Source organism: Dermacentor variabilis, unplaced genomic scaffold, assembly GCF_050947875.1.
Source record: "Dermacentor variabilis isolate Ectoservices unplaced genomic scaffold, ASM5094787v1 scaffold_12, whole genome shotgun sequence".
Lineage (NCBI taxonomy): Eukaryota > Metazoa > Arthropoda > Arachnida > Ixodida > Ixodidae > Dermacentor > Dermacentor variabilis.
This window is the reverse complement of record NW_027460280.1, coordinates 3,192,500-3,219,953: the sequence shown is the minus strand read 5'-3', so window position 1 is coordinate 3,219,953 and position 27,454 is coordinate 3,192,500. Positions and strand designations below refer to the sequence as shown.

At 42.8% G+C, this 27,454-nt stretch overlaps 1 protein-coding gene across 1 annotated transcript in view; it reads left to right on the top strand.

The window, feature by feature from the left end:
- LOC142566157 (soma ferritin-like) overlaps positions 1 to 27,454 on the top strand; it is a 131,326-nt gene that overhangs the window by 59,106 nt on the left and 44,766 nt on the right. Inside the window, exons 3-4 of the mRNA XM_075676996.1 lie at positions 18,322 to 18,468; positions 18,523 to 18,648. Coding sequence (XP_075533111.1) covers positions 18,322 to 18,468; positions 18,523 to 18,648 — 273 coding nt within the window. The remainder of the gene's footprint in view (positions 1 to 18,321; positions 18,469 to 18,522; positions 18,649 to 27,454) is intronic.

Genomic DNA, 27,454 nt, shown 5'->3' with positions numbered 1-27,454 from the left:
GAAACAAAATAAAAACAAGCAAGATTAGAAGAAGTTCGAACTTGCAACCTAAAGTGAGACAGCTCACATGACTGATTTATGTATTTACTGAGCATAAATTATATCTAGCGCATAATCTACTTGTACAAGATGACGAGCAATTAGTTACTGTTGCTTTTTCTCTGGGGCATTTCGCTCTTCTGAACACATGCACATTGTATGGCACACCTGCGTGGATGTAGCTGGGCACAGCTGTTAGTCAGTATCAATCTGTTTTGATGGTCCTGTACTATTATCGTTGTAATTTATAATTAGCAAATAGCCTAACTATTGGGTTGATCAGCTGCATTTTAAGCAAAATATACTGACAGATTTCCCTGTTTATCGCTAACAAAGAGATGGGTACATCATTTGAGATTTCAAGAAACAGCTGTGGAACAGAACAAATGCTGAAAACAGAAAATCTACAATGACCAGTGCCTTTTTTATTAAATGCCATGTACTAGCTCTTTCTGCAATGAATACCATTATTCTCAAAAATTGTAGCCTAAGAAAATAATTGGAAAATATTTACAAAAGTGACAGAGATTAGAACTGCATGATAATTGCAAATGTCTTCTTAAACAAGATCACAATAATTGAAGTTTCATTAATTTCAGCAAAATGCTGACATCGCATTATTGAAGCTAGTCAGTGCTGAAGGTATTGTTAGTTTGTAGGAGTCCTCAGACTGGCAGCTCTGTAATATTTGTCACCATACTTGGTGGATCATGCTTTTCTCTTTCAGATATTACTTTGCCAAAAAGCCTTCTGTAAGCCTTGTGGGGACAATTCTGTGTGGAAGAAAAATCTATTTGATCATTACTTTATGGGTATGTGTATCTCAGAACTGGTGCTAGTCAGAGTTCTTACAAAGTAGACGTTATTGAGTACTGTAATTCTAATGCCTGCCACTGCTATAAATTTCTGTTAGTGAAAATTGTCGCACTGTCATGAAGCAGTTATGTTCAATAATTAGCGGCAGTCAACGCTGAAACACTCAGTACAAAACACAAAATAAATATATGGAGTCAAAATGTAAATGTCGAACAAAGTTATAATCAAGTCTACATTTCACAGAACTGTCTTTTTTTCTGTTAGTGTGCCAATACCAATTGCACATTCACAAACATTTTAGTATTGCACTACTGGCAAATGCAGGAAAATTCAGACTTCAACAGAAGCCCTTGGGAAGACAGCCCAGAGTCGCTTGCCTTAAACAAGAGGACAAGTGGACTTGCCTTAAACTTTGCGTCGCTATGTTGTAGGTCACTGTAGCAAGGGGAACGCTTTGCTGATTGAATATTACTCGAAATATTCTTATTATTTGTACTAGAGGTTTGAAAAGAGAGCCAATTGTAGAGTTCTTCATGCAGATTTTATATATTCCATTAGTTTTTCTTCAACTGCTTCTTGAGTTATGTCCTACACAACGGCAAAATACATAGTGATATTTGCGGGCACTTTCTTGTGTATTAAATTTTCACAGAAAGCAGTGTGCTGCTGCTAGCTCAGCTCCCTGTAGACTGCAACGTGCCGATATCTATTTAAACAGCATGTAAAGTTACTAGAAGCATGCAAGATTAGTAGGCAGGCAGGCAGGCAGTCCTGCCTACTAATCTTGCATACTTCTCATGTACTGTGAAAAAAAAATTATTGAGAATACTTCAATAATTTTTTCTCACAATAGCATGAGAATAACCTTGTGCACTTATAATTGCTTTTCACAAATGAAATTTGGCATACATACTGTTCAAGATACGCAGAATACTGATATCTAATTGAAATTTCAATCTGTAAAAATTATTTAAAGTGGCCTAATATTTTTTGCATAGTTCCATAATCGTACAAGCTGTTTGAATAGGTTCGCCACTTTGTGGTATACAACTAGCTGAATAAGACAGAGCATGAAACTGTTTCCGAAACTTTTATACACAAGAAAGTGCCCATAAAAATATTTTGCCGCGATGTAGGACATAACTAAAAAACACCAGCTACACAAAAACTAATGACAATTAAAATCGACATAAAACTCCCTATGAATGGCAGTATATTCAAATCTCTAGTACAAATAATTTAAAAAAGTTGTTTCGAGGAGCATTTCCCCTTAATAAGTGGGTGTCAGTGTTTCTACCAAAGCATACTCACACTCTAGTGTGAGTATGCTCACACTAGTTTATTCTCACACTCTAGTGTGAGAATAAACAAATATTTGTTCTCGCATTAATGAAACCAGTCAAAACATTATCTCAAAAATTTGGAAATGAACGCACAAAGAACCTTGCTGATTGTCACAATAGTGCCCCGAACAAGGTCTTTTGATGTTTATAATTCCTAGTTTAATTCACTTTCCTCTAGTAAATGGGCTCTGACCTAGAATACTCAGTGTAGGAGATTAACCTAGACCAGGTAGCCAATATTTAAATCTGAAATAAAGACATTCATCCCCCGACTACATGGCACTGCTATGTCATCAGAAGAAGCATGCATGCATGGACATATAGTCTGTAAAATTATTTTTAATGATCTGTAGTGTTACTCTTGCACTAACAAATTCTGAAAATTAGGAAATACATCTGCTAGTTAAAGCACTGCTGTAAACCTGTGTGTTTGAGAAATGCAATACACAAAAGGTGTAATACAACCAATGTGTGCATGAAACCTATGCTGCCTTTGACATTCGTCAGTGTGGCAAATAAGCACTGAGAAATGCCAAGGGTATCATAGCTTTCATGTCTCAAACATAGTATGCGAGTACCACTGGTATCTTTGCAGTGAAAGGAAGGCACATTATTACCAGACTTATGAAGGGAACCCATGTTTCTCTAGTTTAATATTTTCTTTCTTGTGCTCCTATATCCTTGAGTTTTTCAAAAATAACGGGTGCTTGAAATAAGTACTCTATATTGCTCTTAAATTTATCCTGCACCAGAGCCCGTATTATGTTACATTTCTTGAACACATTGCAGTGCTGTAGATTATCAAAGGAAGAAAAAATGCCGCAAGTTTGCATTTTACCCTTCTGTACAACAAGAATTAAGAACCTATCAATTACATCCACAAGTACAAAACAACTACGAGTAACGGGGCATAAAGACAGGTACGCATTATAATAGCAGGAGTTGATGGTGAGAATTCTAAGAGAAAGGAACTATTAAAAACTAGGTACTAAAGACACATATGAATTATAATAACAGAAGTATTTGCAAAGAATTTGAAGAGACAAATAGAATGTCTGTTCAAATCACTCCACCCCAACATTCATCCATGGTTCGATAAGTCAGCAGTGTTGGTGATGCTGTTTGGATAGGCTGAGGTACAGCTGTGAAATAGATGGAACACGTAAAGGGGTCACCAAGTGTTGCTGGTTGCACAGCACGTTGCCTTGATCTCTGGACTCACTCGACACTGATGCGTTGAGCCTCGTTATACGTCGTTTGCAAGAGGCCTGGCCCGAGTGTGTGGCATGGCTTGGGTAAAATTTCGAGGCAACTTGAAAAACACAGATCCGTATATATAGGCACCAAAATATTCTGCACCATCGGGCAAATCTGAAGTTTACTATCTGCACATAGCAGATGATGAAAACAGACACAAGTCACCAGACTCAAGGTATATAAATGTGAAAAAGTGTAAATGAATGTGAAGAGCTGCTTATAGGATGGAATCCTTCATTTTGTCTTTTGTGGATCAATAATAGTATCTTAACATAAAGTCAACTGTACATGATCCTCCTTATTTGTGTAAGCAGGCTATTCCACGCCAGCTGTTCCAACCTGGCACACGACCACTTGGAATTTCTTTTTGAAAACTGTGGGCCCTTCATTATAGAACAAATCTCAATTTCACGCAATACTTAAAGCAAAAAAAAATTTTACTGGCGTAAGCACTATGTCAAATTTTGTGTAACGCACCAAACTATGCATCATAAAATGGCATAGACAAAAAATTGGTTCCTTCATTAAGAGGGCCAAATTTTTAACGACAATGAAGAGAGTCCTTACACCAAAAACTTATCTGCTTATTAGCCACTGCTCAGTTTATTATGGCTGATTAAAAATTCACAAAATGGCTTATTAGCTTTATTTTCACAGAAGTGAGCTACAGCAAAAGCTTCAAATTTATGTAATCCACATGTTCAGGACTTTTGCTGCGTGCAAGAACTGGTTTCAGAAAGATACATTATGCAGCAGTGCAGAGAGAGGAGGATGAACTTCGAAAAAAAGTCAGTTTTGGTGTACGTTTATCGGCCTACTTACCATTGAGGCAGCCTTAGTAAATTTATGTCAAATACCATGTATGAGAGTACATTGTATTGTTTTTAAATTGGTAAAGCTTTATCAAAGTAGTTTTTGGGTTGAGCAAGAAAAAAAATTGTACAAGTGGTCCCTTGTACTTTCAAAATTTCCATCGCGTTTCGTCTAATACACATAGCCTCTTGGCACCTAAGACAAAATGCATGGACTTGAGCATCCTTGCACAGATAGCAGGGAGTATAAACTGCTTCGAAGTTACTTCTTTCACTGCTGAGTGGCTACAAGCCACTTCGCTCAAAAAGACGACGCTTAGTTACAGGTATTTACCTGAATCTTTGTCGGCTGTCAGCCTGCTTCGCATCATCACTAAGGCTGCCAACTCCCTAGTGGACGTAGTCGGGACATGGTGGTGGCAGGATGCAGTGGCAGAAGCCGCCAAAGGCTCCCAACTCCCTAGTGGACGTAGTCAGGACAGGGTGGTGGTAGGACGCAGGGGTAGTAGCCGCCAGAGTGTACCTGCAACAAATTTGCACAAATGTTCTTAGTCCTACGATGTCACGATTTACAATAAAAATTGAGCTGTCTGTGTAACATGGTTACCATTACAAATAAAGGCAAACAGTTAGGTCCTACGACACAACTAGAACCCCGATAAAAAAGAAACGGTACTTATGTTTATGAAAATCCAAACAATGCAAAAAAAAATGTGCAACTGATTTGTACCTGGAAGCTCGGTTGAAACCTGAGCTCAAACCATCAAGTGATCTGTTAGTCAACTGCAAACCTGCCACCTTAAAATGTCATTGTAAATTTTTACATACATTATTTTAAGCTACATTAATACAAGTTCCGAATCTCTTAACATAAGTAAATCACCAAGCTAATTCAATTAACGAATTCCAGTGGTCGTTAATGCAACAAAGTGCAAGCTCGGAATGAAGCTGGCTAAACTGGGTAGTGAAAAATAACAATGTGGTTCTCTACATTCTGTTTTTCCGGCTTTAGCTCTAGCATTGGGATATACAAGAATTTTGACATTCCTGATATTTCACCCTGCTAATTTTTATTCCATAATGCGTAATACTTCAGCAAGAGCAATAATGCTTTCGTTTAACCATAAATAGTGATAGACCAAGAAAATTCACTGGAGCCAACGTTTTGAGAAGAAAAATCTCCTTCTCTTTGTCGAAACATTGGCTCCAGCGATGCTCCTTGTTCTACAGCTCCTCATCATTTCAAGTCTCTGTCTTCCTGTGTACCTCTGTACTTTCAATGTTATGTCAATGAAATTGTAATAACGGATCATTAGTAAATGTAGCTGATGAAGGACTTGGGCTTTTTGGTAGATAAGGACAGAGTAACTGCGCAACTTGCATAGAGATAAGGACAAAGGAGGCTAGTGTGTGTTGTCTCCTTGAGCCATGTCTCCCCTTTGGGCGATTACTCGCCTCAATGTAAAACTACCACCCTTTGCAGAATAATTCTAAAATGCATAAAGACAGGAAAGAGTACACAGAAATTACAACAAATAGCGTCATATGCTAATGAGATATGCGAAAGTGCCTGCTACGATTTGTCTCACCCATAACGTGCTGGATAAGATGGCGACTTCTGGCTGTTGCCCATTTCTTGAATACCTAAAATAAAATACCATTTCAAAATTATAAAAATACACAGGACAACAGAGTAGCCGAGGACATAACGCATTGTTTAGTACATGAAGGTAAACTAATCTCTGATACACAGCAGACAAAATTTGCTTTACTAGGTTAGTAGAAAAATACATCACACTTCATTTGATTCAATGCTGTCAGCGTTCCTTGGTACAAGAAAAAAGGTATTTCTGCATGAAAGCAGTAAAATAATAAATAGCCTTCTACATTTACAAAATATGCTGCAGCGACTAAGCCAGCTACAGCTGTATGTACTTAAAATATTTGTATGCACATTACAATAGCCAAGACAGGATAAACTTGGGTTCATATGCAGCTCACTGGAAGGTACAACTTTGCAATCAACTCATTTGTACTTGGCAAATATACACACTAGCATAAAACTACAAATAAAATGACCCTTTTTTTCATAAAACACCGCACTCAACATAGAAAATCTAGTACCAATATTACAAATTCACCACATAACACACCCAGGTTTTGTAAGCCTAGTAGGATTTACTATATAAATTTTGCACCTAATTCATGCTTTTAAATATTTGCAACCGTGAAAATAAAGATTACGTAAAAAATAATACATTATATATAGGCTTAGACTGTTAGCTAATGTGTTTTCTACTTACAACCAAATGCACATAAAATTTGTTCTGTTTCAGCGCTTTTAAAGCGCCGTGTACGTCTGTTCGCTTGTGCATGCAGCCGCTTTACCGCTCTGAAAATATCTGTGGCTGCTACATCGCCTGACACTGCCATACAGCGTTGTAGCGGTTTTATTATTCGCGGTAAATACCTCAAGCGCTACTAAATCTTCGGAACACACAAGCTGTCTTTTTGACTACTTGTCTTCGCCAGCGAAAGTGACACTGGGGCTAGTATTGTATCTACACTTCATGTTATGCAGTACTCGATATTCTACGGATTTTTCGATGCGACGGGCCACTCGTCACTAGAGTCGTTAATAACGGTGTCTCTCCTGGCAGTACAGCTTTGCAATAATTTCAGATGCTTTCCTGAGGCTTCCGTCTGCCAGTAGTATTTTCGCATACATACGCGCACGCATGCCTAATAAACGCCTGTGAACTGCGAAGAGAAACGTGGCGCAAAATGTAGCCATACCGGAAGGGCCGAGTACGCGCCGTTTGTAAACTCGGAACAAAAGCTGATATGCTTACCTGAGACGTTAACAGAAATATGGCACAGGTAACTCCCCGCTGGTAGTCTTTCGTATGCATCTGGTCGTCTCTGTCCGTTGCGATCTCCCATATCACAATGAAAGATGCAGGGCAAACCGCAGCACTCCGGGCGCTTGTGACGGGCCGGCGAGCTGCACTTGCTCGATGTCGGCAAAGACGAAATCGGCGACACGCTGCTGCTGGCGGCGCTCTCCCTCGTCGCAATCACACAGCATCGAAAGAAGTTGTCACCGTAACTTGCCGCAACGCCTGGTTACAGTCGCGCCTAACGCAGCGCTTTCAGAACCACTCAACAACAAAATTACTCGCGTATGATGAAACGCAACTGCAAAATGGCGTCATGCTATTGACGGCTTCGGCTTTGGATAATTTTGTACGCGCACAACGGCGCAAAACACTAGTTTCGGTTTCCTTTCCTTGCGTTGAAATAAAAACTGTTTTGCTCACTGATAATTTTGCGTCACGTAAGTACCGTTCATGGAATGAAAAAACCATGAATTTAACATGCGTCTTAAAATACCCGCTACGTTCACTTCGCAGAAACAAAATTTGCTCGTCGGAGTGTGGTTGCGCTTGAAATATCTATCGTTGGGCTGTCGGAGCGTGCTCGAAGTGTGAAGACGCGGCGTAATTGTCCTTAATTTGCTTAGCTATAACGGTGCGGCTGCCCTTGATTTCTGTCGAGTGCAGTTTGCTGTGATGTAAGGTACAACTCCAAAGCCGCCCATGTTACAGAACGGTCTAGTGCACCTGAAGCTGCCAGAACTCAAGTATTTCCTCCACAAGTTCTTGCGACTGTGTCACCAAATGTGAGCGTAGTCATTTGGCAGAGATGTAGCCGCACATTTTCTAGGGATATCGTTCATCGCACTTTCACAACATGGAGAAGCAGCGTGGTTGGTCCTTAGTAAAATTTTCTATTTATTGAGAATTTCGCGATAGCAATTATATGGATCCAACCGCCGAAATATATCTGTCGGTGTTGCCGTGAGCTTACGTATAAAGTTAAGTGCGATAAGATCCTATCCTGCGCCGTTGGCTGTGCGCGTTAGAAGTGTACGAGGGTCAGCCGAGATGTATAGTGCCTGGATGGGTGACCCAATATCTATACGTGGTCACGTGATAAAACGCGCGCGAGCCGGGGAAAGGAGGCGCTCGTTTAGCACGCTTCTCCTCTGGCCGTTGTTCTAGCCCGGTCTGGCGCCACTCTCGCTCTGTCTTGGAGATAATTTCCGATGCGTGCAAAGCCGGGGGGCGCTTTGATAGCGCCATTTCAAGTTTCGGAGACGCTTTGAAGGACGAGGCAGCAGAAGTGTTCTGTCCGCTTTGTTTGTGCCCTTCATCACGCCGACGCTGTGATAGCGAGTGTTCGCGGTCGTTGAGTGAGATCTGTTCATGTTTGCACGTGCGCGCGTGACCCCGTGCTTGCTAATTTAAGGAGTAAGCGTATGTTTACTGCAGTTTATTCAGGTGATGAAACTACGAAACTTGGTTCGTGCAGTTGTTCGTGCAGTGGTTCATGCAGCATTCGGGGGAAACTGCTACATTTTTGTTTTTATATTTCTAGGGGGGTTCAAAAGCAGTGCTGCGTACGCTAATGCTTGTGGTCGCGGAGCGCAACGCACTGCGGTAGCCCAGTGACTTTGGTGCTGGTCTGCTGAGCTCAAGGTCACGGGTCCAATCACAACCGCTGCAGTCGCATTCCAATGGGGGCAGAATGCGAAAACGCGCGTATACTGTGCATTCCGTGCACGTTAAATAACACGAGCTGCTGAAAATAAATCTGCAGTTCTCCATTACCATGCGCCTCATAACAAGATTTTGATTTTGGAACCTAAATCCTCAAAATTTAATTTTACGTAGCGGTATTACATTTACAATCGACACTGTTGAGGGCGCCTACTGAACTTGTTATCTCGTTGCTGTGCTCTCTTTAGCAGCCAATGCTTGTTTTGCAGTTACTTATGGTCAGAATCCAGTGTGACAAATCCGGGTCTTCCTTAGCATAGGAAACCAGCTATCGTTTAAGCGTGTGAGACATTAACAAACATGGTCGAGGAAAATCGATATTTAGAGTTCGATGTAATTGCAGAACATGACAAGGACGAAAGACTTATACACCGCATTACTATTCCAGGACAGGAACCCAAGGGCCTGCCTAAAACAGAAGACGTTATCTGGTATTTCTTCTCCTGCATATTAATCTTTCTCTCGCCAGACTCATCTCGAATATCAGAGGAGTCGCGATCTTCCACGACGACTCTTCGCGTGCTATTGAGAGTCAAACGACCCATACGCAAATGTTGACTCTTGTTTTGTGACTCTACCCGCGCAAAAATGGGTCTTCGGAAGAAAAAAGAGAGTCAAGTTGCCGTAGCTCACTTTTTACTCTCTTTTTTCTTATAGTGTAGGCCCAGTCGTTCACCTTTATGGTATGTATTTATTTCAAGCAAATATGCTCTGCATCGGCATACTGTTGTTGTGCAAGTATTACCTTGTTAATTAAACACATTCTGCGCAGATGCATTAGTAACTTGGTTTTTTATTTATTTATTTATTTATTTATTTATTTATTTATTTATTTATTTATTTATTTATTTTTATTTCAGATGCTGTCAATCCCAGTGGGATTTTTACATTATAAAATATGAAGACGCCAAATAAAGAGACACACACAAGAGAAGAGCACGGGACAGGGCGCCACTCGCAACTGTTTTATTTACAGAACGCAGGCACATACATACGGTCAGTCAACACATGCGCACAGAGCAAACATTCGTTCACGCATCCAAGCAAACATTCATGACGCACCACGCGCAAGAAACCTCGTCTCAGACTTAAATATCGAAGCATCGCTAACGCTCAAGCTGCCTTTCTTGGCTATGTGATGCGCTTCAACCAGTTCCCTCATAATAATGGGATTTTCACAGGTTGGGCATATATTATATACTCACAAATAGCGATAAAAACAGGTTTACATAATTTCAACAATGATATTTGCAATCAACACGAAGTAGATATACACACATGGTAGGAAATAAAACATGAATGGTGCGGCGCATTTGGCAAAAAGGGGTGAAATTTCATAGGCAAATACAATGCTCATACATATTTTATTTTATACAACGACTTGATAATAATAATATTTGGGGTTTTACGTGCCAAAACCACTTTATGATTACGAGGCACGCCGTAGTGGAGGACTCCGGAAATTTTGACCACCTGGGGTTCTTTAACGTGCACCTAAATCTAAGCACACGGGTGTTTTCGCATTTCGCCCCCATCGAAATGCGGCCGCCGTGGCCGGGATTCGATCCCGCGACCTCGTGCTCAGCAGCCCAACACCATAGCCACTGAGCAACCACGGCGGGTACAACGACTTGAGTGGTGTGTTATTTCCGGCTAACATATTCTAATTATTGCGCACCAATTCTTCTACAAGGGTTACAAATTTCGGCAACGATGTGTTAGTCATTATGCATGGGTCCAGGTTATTCCATTCTCTTATTGCAAGAGGAACGAACGAATATCTAAAGCAGTCAGTTCGAAATGCACATTCTTTAAGTGTTAGTGAATGCTTATGGCGGGAAGGTCTGGTGTCAGCTAGGGACATATACGACGAAGTATTTATTCGTAATGTATTGTGCATTAATTGGAACAATAATTTTAGACTTGCTAGTTTGACGCGGTTTCGCAGAGTAGGAATACAGGCTTGTTTTAGCAGTTGGGTAGGTGAATCGCTATTCTTGTATTTGTTAAAGATTAATCTAATTGTCTTTCGCTGCACTCCTTCTAGTTTGTTAATAAGCTGTTGTGTATACGGAAACCAAATTGTGTTACCATATTCGAGAACTCGGCGAATAAATGCGTTGTATGATAGCAGTTGAATTTCCGATGGCGCAGCTCGAAGTCTTCTTCTGAGGAAGAACAGCCGTCTTAAAGCAGATGGTATGATACTGTTAATATGCGATTCCCATCTTGGGTCATGTCAAATGATCAAGCCAAGATATTTGTGCTCATGAACTCGGGTGAGTGGTATGTTATTGATAGCGTAGTCGAAGTCCGACCTATGTTTTTTTTTGCGGGTTGTAGATAAAAAGGCAGTTTTTTAATGCTCAGTTCCATCTGCCACTTTCTATACTACTTCACTACATCATGGAGGGCGCTGTTTAAATCAACGTGATCTTTCATAGAGTTAATTTCATTATACAGAACGCAGTCGTCGGCAGAAGGCTTCATTTTAACGCGGATGCTAGAGGGCAAATCATTAATAAAAATAAGGAATAAAGTGGGAGCAAGGATGCATCCTTGAGGCACCCCCGATGTAACTTTTGCAATGGAAGAAATTTCATTGTTAACAACAACATACTGAAACCGGTTGGTTAAGTAATCTTCAATACAAATGACAATAGAACCATTGCCTAAATTTGTTTTCAGTTTGCTAATTACTTTTTGGTGGGTTACTCTATCAAATGCCTTCGAAAAATCTAAGGCTATTAAGTCAACTTGTTTTTGATTATCAATGCTTTGGGATAAGTCATGGGTTAATTCAAGTAATTGGGTTATGGTGGAAAGTCCCCGCCGGAAAGCATGCTGGATAGGCGATACTATTTGTGCTTGCTCTAGATAGCTCGTGATATGCTTTAATATGATATACTCTAATAATTTTCCTACTGTGGACGTTAGCGATATTGGTCTGCAATTACCGACATAACTTTTGCTTCCTGCTTTATGAACGGGGATTACTTTCGCTACTTTCCATTTCTTTGCAAGGCTACATGTTGATAAAGATTGGTTAAATATTAGATGTAGATATTTCGCGTTGACTTTGGCATATCTTTGAAGAAAAGTGTTGGGAATATTGTGCGGGCCGTTTCCTTTTTTTTGTGTCTACTGATAGTAATAAGTTGAGCACTCCTGACTCAGTTATCGTTGTCATGTATAGTGGTCTCTTGTTGTAGTGATTCACCTCCGGAATGCGACCATCGTCAGCAGTGAACACAGACTGGAAGTATGTATTTAGTGAATTTGCAAAACTTAAATTTTGTTCCTGAGAATTGAGAGTGTTGCTTTGTTTTTGGGGCTAAGATACTTCCAAAACTTTCCAGGGGAATCTTTTAAAACGTTAGGAAGCGCAACAGAAACGTGCTTTCGCTGTGCTCATCTTTGCTTTCATTTCATTGACAGCACACGTGAGTTCGCGTTTATGTTGAGGACCTTTTGAGCAATTTTCTTAGCCGCGTCACTTTGCGCTTCGCATGAATGACATCACGTGTTATCCATTGGTTATTTCTATTTATTCGTTTGGTTTTTGTTGGTATATAGTTATTGATGCAATGGGATACAACGGCTTTATACCTTTCCCATAATGCATCTATATCAGTGTCTCAAGAATTAGCGAGTTCTTCAAATGACTGATACTCCAAAATTAAGCAATTAAGTATGCTTGAGTCGTCAGCTTTTGAAAAATCTGGATAACTAGTTTTCGAAATAGAAGTATTTGTTGCGGCCTGAATGGGAGTAGTGCATAATGTTAATTTGTGATCTGATATTCCATCTAGCACTGCTAAGTTAGTTTTTTCGATCAAAAAGTGATTGCTCAGAAAGATGAGGTCAAGAATGTTGGATGCATTGCCTTGAACACGTGTGGGCTCGTTGACAATTTCTGACAAGTCAAAACTAAGCATAATATCAAAAACAATTTCTGAACAAGGAGAGCGATAACACATGGTTGGCCAGTCGATATCTGGAAGGTTGAAAACCCCAAGAAGTATCAGCCGGGATTTTTGTACATGAAGTTCCATATACTGATATAACGATGTCATTGCGCGTTCATCAGTCGAAGGGCTACGGTATACACAACTGACACTGATAATGGTCGCACCAAAACTGAGTTTGCAAAAAAGTGCTTCGGCATTGTCGACTTCTGGTAAGACAGTGAAAGGATTTTTTTTTTATTTATTAGTAAAGCCACTCCTCCCCCTCGCGTTGATCTATCTTTCCGCACAACCACATAGTCGGGCGGGGCTATTTCTTTGTCCTGTATGTCATCTTTAAGCCACGTTTCTGTAATCGCCATAAAGTCAGGCTCTAGGCTGATAAGAAGAGACTCCAGTGCGTCAAGCTTATTTAGGATACTACGCGCATTTACGTTTACAAAGGTTATTTGTTTCGTTTTTGGGGCGGTCGGGGGCGTAGGTGTGGTCCAATTCCTTGCTGGTTTTTTAGCTTTTACTCGCACTTGTCTGTGCCTTTACAGGTACCCGGCAGTTCTTTTCTTCATCCCACTGAAACAATTTTGATTCGGACTTTATCGTAAACGAGCGCAACCTTTGCACCGGAATCTTTCATTGATTTTACACTAACCCACAGCTTTTTCCTTACGTCGCGTACTCGAACAGAGAAGTCTTCACTGATCGCCGCGTATTCAGTATTTTTAAGTTTGCGACAGTTCTTTACCACAAGAGTCTTTTCACGGAAGTCAAGAAGTTTTAGTATTACAGGCCTGGTTTTCTCGGGTAATGGTTTTCCTAACCTATCAATGCGTTCAATGGCAACAGGCTCAATTTCAAGAATGTTCTTGGCAATGCTTTCCTTAAAATCATCCAGTTTTATTTCAAGCGGGGAAACAACCTTCTGCAAGTTGGTTACCTGGGTAATGCAGTCAAACATTTTTTTGTCAAGGGCAGCCATGTTTTCCACTTTCGCTTCAATTGACGTTAGTCGATCCTCTTTAATGCTTTTTATGTCTCCGGCAATCGCCTCGAGCTGTCTGGAGATCTGTTCAAGATCTGGGCCGGGGTTTGTTTCGACGTCTCCAGCCAGTAGCAGTAATTCCGCCGCGTGCATTGCCAAATCACACAGTATAGGACACAGCAGCCTTGGGCACGGCTGCATAACAAGGAACGGATCATTTGAGCGAATACATTTGCCGTAACGCCTTACCTGCACAAGATAAACACAAGCACACAAAGATTTGAGTAGATCTTTGTCCTGACTACAAATTATAGTATTGCAGCAAGAAACATTTTAGTAGAAGCTGAAGGGATTCAGGCAGTTTAAGTATACCGACTTCACAAAGCACCTGATGACACCTTTTCACGTTCCCCACAATGCACTCACACCATCTACACTTTCCATAAACAAAAAAGAGAAAAAAAGTCAATTACAGTTTCATTGACTCAGTGCTTGCTGCTTCTGAAGCAGGCATCGAAGCAAGCATTACACATAACTTCTTCTGCACTTTCCAAAATTAATTCAACGATTTCAAAGATTTTATTGGAGTAAGTTACATAATTTTTGAAAGCATATACGTGTATCGGAGCCACTGAATGTGAAAGCCGAGGTTTGCCCTCCATTTAAGATTTTTGTAACGCCGTATTATTCCAAACAGCCATCAATTTGATGTCTTAAAAATTTATTTGGAGGCTATTTATTCGGAGGCTTTCAACACAAGTGTTAAAATCCTGTATAACAAAACTTAAGGGCGATTGCTCAAAATAATTGAACTCTGTCGGCAGTGAGCGGAGTAAGCGAGGCTGTTATGCACACGCTAATGAAGCATACTCAATGTGGCACTATTGACTGCACTTGACGGTCTTTCCGTGTAGCTTACGTGTTGCCCGTAGTCTGAGGTGAAGGGCTTCAAAGCGTTTGCAAGGTAATACGAGGTGATTATCTTGCTATATGTCAAGTAAAAAGTCACACTATTTCTTATACGGATTCCGGCTTATGCCATGTGAATAAGCTGGACGTAATTTTGCAAACAGATTACGAGAGTGGCACGTTGGTATGCTGATAACGGTGCATAAAGTGAATAACTACCGAGCTGTGTAGACACGGACAAAACAATGGCGAGTGAACGGGACAAGGCAATGCACCACAGTTGTTCGAGCAAGGAAAATAATACAGCTTAAACGTATATCGTACTGGTAAATAGAAAGCCGAAATTTCATATCTTGACCTTGTAAACATAACGCAAGAAAACCGACTTGATCAAGATAGCAGCACCCAACGCAATTTTTCCCAACTTGCTGACACCTTTCCGGCCGCCAGACTGTTCACTGAACGCTCTACCGGGTGCAAAATGACGCTTCATATGTGAAGACAACCGCGTGCCAATTGTCGGGATTCCACGAGTCGCATGTGGAGGCAAACTCAAGGCGAGCCCTACTGTGCGATTTTTCCAGCAACGTCTTCTGGTAGGCAACCCTACTGTGAATGCCAGCTTCGCAGAGCGTTGGCAGGCTGACACTTGTCCAACCCTTAGCAGTAAGAAAGGGATCTGCCACTGAGGCGGCCACAGTCAGCAGCTCTTCCACATGTGACGTGAATTCAGGGTGACCACACGAAGCGCCTTCGATGCGACCTTCTTCACCGTACGCTTTCAAGACTCGTCTCACAGTTCCCGCTGGGCGATCTGTCTCATTGCGAATACGGGACCCATTGTAGCGATCGCTCGCGGTCGACCGTGGAGCCGTCGCGAGTGCTAGCGTCAGTCGTTTTTTTGCGTCAATCACTTCATGTGCTAATTGGCGTTGACGTGATCATGAAGTGCGGTACAGATTAATTATTGCCATTTCTTTATGTTGAATCACGTGTCGGAGCTAACGCTGGCATAACGACGCAAATCCGCACTTATCACGAACGGCGGCACAGGCGATAGCAAGCAATAAAAAAACTAATTTGACTGCCTCTTCTGACAAAGTTGACCGGTCGAGTTTGGCCGCGAGTGTGCATGCCGCAGGTTTGTGGCGCTCGTGTCCAGCATACCTCGAACCCAGCAGCTCCTGAGAGGCGGCGCTTCTGCAGCCTCGACTGCTCCAGACAAGTTTGCTTCCGACGCTACAGGAGAGCAATCTAGACGCACAAGTAATGATGGTTTGTGCGCCGGCATTCTTCCCTGCAGGATGCTGAAGTGCACGAATGGCTGTCTACCGCTTGGGTTGATGCTGGTCTTTTCAACTTTTCACGAAAAGCCATTGCATTCACACAGTGCAACCTGCCGTGCATGCTCTTGTGTCACTGGTTCTTGCACTCAACGTCAGTGAAGCACTAAGACTTGTTGCTGACGTTTCTTCCTTGATGCAATCTGTGCCGCAGGATCTTAATCACAAGCGCACTAAGAATTAAGTACATTTTATGATGCCCGAGGCTTTATAGTCCATTATTGCTTCGCTTTGTCGTTGCTTTCTTATTGGCCCATATGCATGCGCGAATCCCTCGGGGATCGCTCTTTGCCGCTCTGTCTCGAACAAATAGCGCAAAGAAGCATGCTCTTGGTTTTATTAAGATGTAACCTTAAGAGGAAGCTTTAGCTCGGGCCCAACTCCGACGCGGCCTATTCAAATACATGTAAAACGCAAAAACGTTTTTATGAGATAACCCATGGACCGATTTTGATGAAATTTGGTGCATTTGAAAGATAAAGTTAAATTCTAGTGACTGTTGGAAGTAGAATTTCGATTTAGGGCTTGAATTTTCTTAAAACGATTTTCAAATATTTGATCGTTTGAAAAAAATAGAAGCACGAAGTTTACAAATTGATGGCTATGCATCAAGAACTGATATCGCGGTTCTGTAAACGGCATCCATTAGATCATTCAAAGCGGACAAATTCAATATGTCATCTTACATCTTACATGAATTTGTTACGTTGGTTACAACGGTTTTACAAAAGTTGTATTTCCCTATGATTAAATTTTTTTATAATAATGTATAACATATCAAGTTTGTCCGCTATGGATGTACTTTTAGATGCAATTCACAGAATTGTATTATCATTCTTACTGGTTGAATTACAGAGTTGTAAACTTGATAGTTTCGTTTTCTGAAAATTTTTGATTTTCGCCAATTTTTAATAAAAGATTGACGACCTAACTCAAAAATTCAAAACCAACAGTCACTAGATTTTAAGTTTTTCTTTTAAATGCAACAAACCTCGTCAAATTTGGTGCAGTGGTTGCCGAGAAAAACGAATTCTTCTTTTACATGTATTTAGATAGGAGCACTCGAGCTAAAGCTTCCTCTTAAGAGGAAGCTTTCGCTCGGACCAAACTCTGACGCGGCCTATTCAAATAGATGTAAAACGCAGAAACGCTTTCCTGAGATAACCCCTGCACCGATTTTATTCAAGTCTGTTGCATTTGGGAGAGAACATTAAATTCTAGTGACTGTTGGAAGCAGAATTTTGATTGAGGGCCTGAATTTTCTTAAAACATTTTTCGAAAATTCGAAAGTGCAAAAAAAAATAAAAACAGAGTTAACAGTTTCATAGCTCTGCATCAAGAGCAGATATCGCGGTTCCGTAAACGGCGTCCATTAGATCATTCAAAGTAGACAAATTCTACATGTCAATTTGTCTTACGTGAATTGGTTTCGTTATGTACAAGGGTTCTGCAAAACCTGCATTTTCATATTAGCAACTTTTTTAAGATTCGTGTGTAACATATCCCTTTTGTCCGCTTTAGAAGTACTATTAGATGCGATTCACAAAATAGTGATATTACTTTTCATTGCTGAGTTAAAGGGTTGTAAACGTGATAGTTTCCTTTTCTGAAAATTCGCGATTTCTTCCATTTTTTAAATAAAACATTTGATGATATAAATCGAAAAATCGAAACGAACAGTCACTAGATTCTAAGCTTTCCTTTTAAATGCAACAAACCTCGCCAAATTCGGTGCCTTGCTTGCCGGGAAAAACGAGTTCTTTTACATGTAGTTATATAGGAGCACCCGAGCTAACGCTTCGTCTTAATTGCCGACGATGCTAACGACTGTCGATTCCATGCAATTCGAGCGACAGTTGTGAATGTCTAAGTGAATCATTTGCTCAATACTGTGGCTGGTGTGACCCTTGGTAGAGGAACGTCAAATTGCGTGAAACAGTGGTGATTCTTTAAATGTATCTCGCCAAAATTTTCAATCTATCCTGGTTTGCTCACGTTCCCATGACGAGTGCGCCGTCGACGTTTAAGCCTGGTGCGTTGCAGACAAAGCGTGTTTGACGGAAGGTTTATGGTCATCCTATTATACGGTGAAAGCATTGCTGGAAACACTGCTTATAACTGCTGAAGGATTCCCTGAACTCTTTGCAGCAAGCTGTCACGAGAGCTTGCTTGACCAACGGCTTATTTCAAGCAGTGCAGGCACAATTTGGTCACCCTGTGGTTCCCCACGCAGGCCGCACACCTGGCCAACAACAAGGTGGCCCGCAACGGGTTCGCGCGCTTCTTTCGCGACCAGTCGAGCGAGGAGCGCGAGCACGCGCAGAAGCTCGTCGACTACGTGAACCTGCGCGGGGGCACCGTGTCGGCCGTGAGCGTGGACGTGAGTATGCGCCGCGGTGGCCGCGCCGCCCCTTCTGAGCCGCGCGCTTCGCAGATGCCGGCCACGGCCACCTGGATGAGCGTCCTGGACGCCCTGCAGGCGGCGCTTGCCCTGGAGCACCGCGTCACCAACAGGCTGCACGAGCTGCACCGGCTCGCCGACGACAGCCAGGACCCGCAGGTTTGGAGCTTCGTTAGCTCGCCTGAGCCGGGAAAGCAGGGCGCGCCAAATACTTGTTTTACTTGGTGCCCGCGTACATGCGCAGTCGGTGTGCTTCCTTTATTGGTATCAAATACAGGGAAAATGCATTGCAGCGGTTCCTCTATCCTTCGCATTAGTGATTTTTCCTTCAAACCTGTTGCATCAAGAAATCATGAAGCACACTTTATTCAGGTTTGATGATGTGAAAACATAGTAAAGAATAGTTTGTAAACATGCGTAGAACGTAAATATTGTAGTGCATGTTAATTTCTCGCTCATTTATCGTTACAAGTTCATTTCTCGCGTTTTGAACCAGCAAGCGTCACGATCGATTTAGGTGTCTGTCCGTTCGGTTCTTCCCAGGCACTTAATTAGTAGGTATTGCCATTAAACAATTCTACTTGCAAATCATTGGTGGGCCACGCAAGGCCGCCAGAAATGCATTGATTCCTTAAAGCTGTCGTCTTCACCTGGCATCGATGGTATTAATTCTAAAGTCTTAAAAAATACTAAATATGTAACAAGCGAGATATTATGTCACATTTTTCAGCAATCCTTATCATCAGGAGTGGTGCCGGATGACTGGAAAGTGGGTAAGGTTATTCCAGTCCCAAAGAAAGGTCCTTCATCATCATGTAGTAGCTACCGCCCAATTTCTCTAACTAGCGTCTGTTCGAAATTGATGGAACATGTGCTTTACTCCCACATTGCTTCATTCCTAACATCTGTCAGTTTCTTCCACCCTAACCAGTATGGCTTCCGTAAAGGTTTATCTTGTGATAGCCAATTAGCACTCTTTATAAATGACATAAGATCTAACCTTGATCAAAACATTCCAGTTGATGCCCTCTTTTTAGATTTCGAAAAGGCGTTTGACAAAGTTCCGCATCAACGACTACTCCTAAAACTTTCTCGCTTGCACCTTAATCCCCTTGTTTTGAACTGGATACGAAATTTCTTAACTAAGAGACAACAGTTTGTGTATGCTAACAACCACTCCTCCTCTAAAAGCCCTGTTCTCTCCGGTGTACCCCAAGGCACAGTTCTCGGGCCCCTCCTATTCCTTATATATATTAATGATTTACCGGCTAATCTCACATCTAACATTCACCTTTTTGCTGACGATTGTGTCATTTATCGCCCAATCCTAGCTGATACCGACAACCACGCATTGCAAGATGACCTAGACAAAGTTACCTTGTGGTGCAGCATGTGGCTAATGTCACTGAACACTACAAAGACCTTACTAATACCTTTTCATCGACGGAAGATTCACCATACTCCTAAGTACGTTCTCTGCAACTCGGAAATATCATCAGTGGAGTCATGCAAGTACCTAGGCCTTACACTCTCAAATAACCTTTCTTGGTCCCCTCATATTACGAACATCACTAACGAAGCCAATCGCACGCTTGGTTACTTCCGCCGCAACTTGCGCTTCGTACCACCATCCCTAAAGATACTAACTTATCTAACTTTTGTCAGACCTAAGCTAGAATACGCATGCTCTGTTTGGGACCCACACCAAACCACCCTTTCTAACACTCTAGAAGCAGTTCAGAATCGTGCAGCTCGCTATATTTATTCTGATTATTCTTACCACACTAGTGTCTCTCAGCTAAAATTAAAAGCAGGAATTTCCAATCTAGATATAAGGCGTCATGTTTTCAGACTGTGCCTTTATCACAAATTTTATCATTCTGCTCCTAGTACTCCAGCCATCATTCCAGCACACCGCCAGTCTTGCCGATTATGTCATGAAAAATCTGTGTATCCTCCGCCTGCCCGGACCACTGCGCACCTACATTCTTTCTTTGTGAAGACTGCCCGGGACTGGAATGACCTTCCCGCCGACGCCGTGCACCACTCCAATCCACATCATTTCAAGGCTGCCATTGAGTCCATATTCCACTGAAGTGGTCACCCATCCCTCATGTAATACCCCACACTGGGGCCTTTGAGGTAATAATAAATAAATAATAAATAAATAAATAAATAAAAACAATGATTTCGACTAGTCTAGCTGAGCGCCTCGACAGGATTGTATCCGTAGGAAACGCACGATATGTGAGAGTCTTGCTTTAATTTCTAGCACATAGAGTGGGCACACAAATCTCTTGTAGGTTCATGCACATCCCAAAGTGCCCAGAGCAGCCGAAAATCCAGTCAACAACTGCACGGCCACAGCTGAATGTGTCGTCGTTCAGGCGGAAGGCCTCCTTCTAGATCTCACAGACAAAAACTCAAAAACGTACTACTTGGGCCGCTCTGTGCGTGTCTGAAGAGAGCGAGTAACGACCCAAACAACGGAACGTGGCTGCGCTGCGTCTGCCTCAGTCACGTCCTGTTGTTTAGGCTGTTACTCGTTTTCTTCATTCATTCGCAAGACTTGTCCAATATATCATAACCACGAAAATGGTGTGTCCACGTTAGCTGTGTACCTAACGCGCTATTTTTTTAAAGCTTGTAATAAATCTCACCTGCTTTACTTGGACAATTCCCCAAATGCTTCCCTACTTCGCACGCTGCAGCAAGCTGCCGCAAGAGCTTGTGAATTTAATAGAAATAGAGTCAGTGATGAGTCCTAGTGCGTGCATGAAAGCAGAAAGTTGCTGGAAAATGGGCAACGCCAAGTTGTATAATTGAGAGCTGCAATTCGCTGAAGCAACGAGCATGCACGAGGTACTGTACCTGCTTTGAGCTTGCGCAATACGAATACTATTTTAAGCGACCACGCGAGAAATACTTTCGGTATTCGGCCAAGACATAGACTGACATAGCGTTGAGGTGGTTCGCTTAATTCGCAAAGCTCGACGAAGCTGGTTTCCAGAGGAAAACTCTTGCACGATGTTTGTCATCTAAGCTTAGGGATCAAACACACAGCGAGAACAAGAACGGAGAGGCTGTCGGTCGAACACTCGGCTTAAAACAAGAATACAATGCCTCCCACAAAATCAAACGAAACTACAGCTCCCTACCAGGTGCGTCGCAGAAGAGCGAGCTCTTGCCGCAGATAGCGAACATTCAAAGAAACGGATAATCACACTCATTAAACTTAATAACTATTAAGGGAATCAAAACGATCGGTCGTTGCCGTATTTTTCAACACCACACCAAGTGAACACGCAGCGGTAGTACTCACGCGGCGGCACAGGTCTGAGCCTCATAGTCACACTTGGCTCGGTTCACGCGTAAGAAATTACCTTGGACGGTTTTCTAAGTGGTGGCAACGTTGCCTTATGGGAGACTAGGAAAGATGCAGTGAACATAAGAGAAAGCGCAGGGGAAGAAGTGAGTGACGTCATTTTGCTCAACTTCAACAGCAGCCTGAGTCCACAGATACCCTGGTCAACCACTCCAATCCTCGTGATATTTGCTGTGGTCGTCTGTTCACCTCGTCGTCTGCTAGGGAAACTTGCACCAGCGAAGTCACACCAATTTATCTGCTTTATTATTTATTCACCTTTTTCTGGAGATAGAGCAATCCGCTATTTTAACTTGTGGGGTCATTAAGAGAAAAAAAATTGAACAAATTGAACAACAAAAGGAGTTGTACTGTTTGGAAGATCATTGTACCCAGTACTTGGATTTGTTTGTCGTAAGGTGTAATTGGGTAATAAGAGCTGCGCTGCTGACCGCGAAAAACAGCGAAATTTATTTCCATAAAGATGCCAAAGCGAGATGTCTCTACACTGCGGAATATGGACATGTGTAGCCCAGACACACTGAGCACTTCATGACAGTTTGTCATGAAACTGCACTGCTGGAGTACCATATATATATATATATATTATCAGGTTCCTCGGTTTTCCTTGTTCTCGTTCACACACGTATATATATATATATATATATATATATATATATATATATATATATATATATATATATATATATATATATATATATATATATATACACGGCTGTAGGAAAGCGAGTCCGTCCTTGGTCTCAACTTTAGGAAGCTAATTCGTGGAGCCTCGGTGACAGTGCTGTTCTCGAAATCTTAATGTACAACTGACGTCAGCGCGCGCAGGTTCCTAGCAGCGGCAAGAAGTCACTCGGAATGTCTACTCGAGTGGCAGGGTGAGACAAACTGCAGCTTTATTCATTTTTCCGCTCGCCCGCTGGGGCGCACACGGGATGAAACCTTCCAGAGCACATTTTCATTGTATATGCCGGCGGAGGCGCGTCAGCCACCCCGTACTGTCATCGATTCCTTTAGCACACGTTCCAAATTTATGAATGAAAAAGATTCGCTCCGCTCGCGCGCTCAGATGTATTGGAAACCAGATTGCAAGAGCACGACGCTCAAAGCAGTAAACCAGACAGCCAAGCCTGCAGGGCAAATGCGGGAGACTTTTCACATGCGCGTGGCGGTTGTTGAACCCTAAGAGAAAAGCAGTCCCTGTTTCTCCGATATATTGCTGCTTACACACTTCGCATTCAATTTTGTACACGACGTTAGAATCACGATTTTTGCTGTTTTTATGTACAAAGGCCGAATTCGATTCTTCATCTATTACTGTTGTTGTTATGGGACGACAAACCTTGCATCGTGGCTTTCCCACGACAGACAATACTTGGGCACAGTAGCCTTCTGTGTTCTCGCCCTGATCAACGAATCCCTCAAATTTGTGTTCCTTCTGTATACTACATGAGGCGGCCGCTAGAAGATCGTCGTGAGTCGGCTGCTCTGGTTGACGTTGAAGTGGCAGCCCGGAATCGCATTGACCCGTGGATCACCGGTAGTGTATGTGAGGACCAAGCTAGGATCCCATTGGTTATTCGTTTTTTTTATCATTTTTCTCCATTATACGAGCTCGATCTATGCTGCAGGCGCGTTCTATTGAATTTTATACTACTTGTGGAGGATAGTCTTGACGTACAAGAGCGGATTTCATTTCTCAAATTGTGCAGATTCAGGAGAGATTCTTCTGTTTCTGTCAGCGTGCGAGTAGAGGATGCTTGTTTTGCACTGGTCGGGGTTGCTACTATAGAAGTGCAGGTGCTGCTGATGATCTGTTGGCGTTTTTGTACCGGGACGGGTAAATGTGACCTCCAATCAGTGTAAAAGTGACGTCTCTATTGGGTCACAATACACAATAAATCGATAGGGACGGACAGAGTAAAGAGACCACCAAGCCCTGACTGCAACTAGTTTACGGCCACGCGAAGCCCTTGTCGATACACAATTGGACGCGTGCGTGCGCGCACAAACAAAGCCAAGAAAGATGATGCGGGAAGCACCTCCTCGATAGCAGCAAAAAATATTGTGCGAATCAAAGCCACGTCACATGCAAAACAAAAACAAAAGCAAGACTAGACTACGAATGTGCTCTGCAGACCGAGTCGCCGGGTGAATCGGCAGCCTTGAAACAAACGTTATTGGGTCACTACGCCTAAAGAGAGGCACTCCTCATCACTTACCACCGACAGCATGTTTTGCGCAATTTTCTTTAAGCTTTCATATCTCGCCTGCTTCAGCTATTTCCCTCGTGGTCTTGTCGGCGCACCTGCGCAGAACTGAGGTCTCCTCTAAGAAAGGCCCATTACACCGTTTACAGTCCCGGAAATGTATATCTAGAGGCAGTAGTGTCGTTATTGTTGTGCCTTTCATTTGACTCGCTTTCTATGACCTGGTATCTCGACTTAAGGGTTCGCGCTATCCCTGCACGTTTTAGCTTTGCGTGGCTGAAGGCATGATAAGAAATCTGAAAAAGCTAGCTCCCAAAATAAACGCGGTTGCCTCAGATCACAGGAAAAATGTATCAGTGATTCCCTACCTGCATGCTATCTCTCACAACCTCAGGAAACTGGGAAAACGCTCAGGAATGGAAGTGATCTTTTCGGCGCCAGAAAAGTTATCTAAACTCTGCAAGAAGGTGTCAGAATAGAAGCTGCACAATTAGGCAGTTTGTTCCATGCACAGAAAAGGTGCTCTACTCAATTTGCTAGGCCTGTGACTAAACCTACATCGACGAAACTGGCAGATGCTTAAATGAAACGCTCAGAGATCACAGCAATAACGTCACTACTGCCTCTAGATATACATTCCCTGCACCGCACACGATGTAAGGGGCCCTTCTTTGAGGAGACCTCAGTTCTGCCCAGGCGCGCCGAGATGACCAAGAGGGAAATAGTAGAAGCAGGCGCAATAGCAAAGCTTAAAGCAGATTGCATCAGCATGCCGTCTGCGTTGTTAAGTGATAAGGAGCGCCTGTTTTTAGGCATGGTGACCCAAAAATGATTGTTGCAAGGTTGACGGCCCAAATGGCGACTCGGTCTGCGGAGTATGTTTGTAGTGCAGTCTAGCTTCTCTTTTTGTTTTGCATGTGACGTGGCTTTCATTCGCAACAGATTTTTCATTGCTATCGAGGAGGGCCTTCACGTATCGTCTTGGACTTGATTGTGCGCGCGCGTTGAATTATATATTTACAAGCAATTCGCGTGGCCATAAATCAGTTGCAGTCGGCGCTTCGTGGTGTCTTTACTCTGCCAGTATCTGTCGATTTATTGTGCGTTGTGACCCAACATGCATGTATGACCAAGTATCCAACCAGTTCGCCCTGAGAAAGTGACGTTCAGGAAGCCAATACTGCCTTGGTAGAAACTGTGCGTGAAGAAAATTGGCGGGCACAAAGAAGTGAAATTACAAATGAAGTGCAAGAGACTTTGTTCACTGCCCGCCCGCATAAAGAATATAACATCCGGGAATCGCTTGTAGAATGTTGGTTATGTGGCCGAATTTCTAAAGAATTTCTAACGACGCCATAAAGATATTAGCATATTTGGCGCCATGTCGGTTGCGTTGATGTGCAGATCATGCTTGTTGTCGCACTCAAAGAAAATACGGGGTTTTACATGCCCCGACCGCGATCAGATTACGAGGCACGCCGCAGTGCGCGAGTACCTGGGGCGCTTTGACGCGCGCGTAAATCGATTCTGCGGCCCTCGTGGTCAGTTGTCGAACTCTAAGTGAATATATTTAAGTAATTAATTAAAGGAGTTTGAATTGTATCTTTCTCTAAATGGCTGGGTTGATTGGATTCAGCGTACCCTGACACTATATAAGCTATACCCTTGGTGCGGGGTATGTTGGTGCCCAAAGATGCGGCATCCACACTAAGGAACGCACTGCTGCAGTGCCGTCAGGTTTGGTGCATCCTGAAGGAACGGTTTTGTGGCTGTCACGTAAGAGGGAAATGAAAATGGAATGTCGTTGATGACAATGTCAATAAAGCTGAATATTGTCTCAGTCACTGCTCCAGTGCTGGAAGCGGTAGGCCGGCCGGGATTGTTGATATTGAGAATTTTTCGTAGTAAATAGAAACAGCCGGGGTCGGAGTTTCCTGGTATTCACGCTTTGAATGTCGCATCGGTTATCTTCGCTGCCTTGAGCAAAGTGGGGAGACCAGCCTTTGTTTTCCCTTTCGAATTTCCCTCTAGGCTGGCTCGAGACCTCTGCAAAAAAATTGGAGCAGCGCAGTTGTCGCAAACCAACATAATCTTTCCGGTCAAGTACCACCACCCTTGTCCGCCGGCTTAATGACAATTGTTTCGTCGTTCCTCAGTCATTGCAACGATAGCTCTTTCTCTTTTGATAGGTTACTGCAAACGAGACGATGCCTATCGTACTTCTTTATAGTCTATTTTTTAAGGTGCACACGTACATGTTCAAGTATTTGTCGCATCCCACACCAGGTATCCGTATTTTATCAGATAGTCCAGGCAGCTGATCACGACTCCTCTCTATAGTTGTGTGATCATAGAAGTATTCCTTTAGGCGTTAGTTCTTCAGTAACTCATTCATCGTTCCAGACACTGCACAATTAGTTAGATCATTCGAAAGAACATTTATAGTTATTCGGTGGACAATCGGCTATATACTCCACAAGTTTATAATATTTGAGGCATTGCCCATAGTGTGCTGTTATTTGTTGCTAGTTGCTCCAGGATAATCGACCAGTTTGGATTCAAGATTAAGACATCCAAATTGCTGCTTATGGCTGTTGGGATATCCTCACGCTCGCGTTTCTTCCTTTGTTGTTTTTGGGTGTTAACATTTTTCTTTCCCTCGTATTTTACCTGTTCCAGCGCTACTGATCCCGTGAGATATGACTGACTTAATTGCTTAAGTTGCCAGGCTCTACGCAGTCCAATGTCCGAAGTGCATTACTCCACTGCTCTCTTTCTTTTTCATCAGTTGTGTCCATTCTGGCTTCTGTTTTACCTGAAGGCCCTTCGGTGCCACGTCTGAGGCCAAATATTTATTCAAGTTGGACGCATTCATCTGAAATTGCACACTCTTGTCAACTGTTTTCCGTAACTTCATCAGCTGCGGGAACCAAAAGTTGCCGGATCAGGCCGTACGCGGTTGGCCAGTCAGTGTCTGGGCGTGCACGCCGTGTGGCTGACAGCCTCGGCGTAGGTGGGGCGATCTCCGCGGCCTTTGCTCTCCGCTCGGAAATCGGCTCCTCTTGTCGTCCCACCGGGCACGACGAGCATGTTGGTCAGGGCCTGGGAGTCGCGCGGAGGGCAACAATGACGCGGTAGCATAGGGCAACCATTCACGGCAGGCACACGATCATCTGCAAGCACTTTGCCACTGGCCCTCATGGTCGATGTAGAGTGCGTTCCTTGTCCGCCGGTAGTGGTAGTAGTAGCCGCTAGAGCTGAAATGCCTCTGTTTTGAAGCGATCGAGGAATCGTCTTTTGCGGCACGCTCGTCGTCCGTTTGGTGTCCTCGGCAGTACCAAGGTGGTGAGCACCTTCTCAGGGCTTTCGA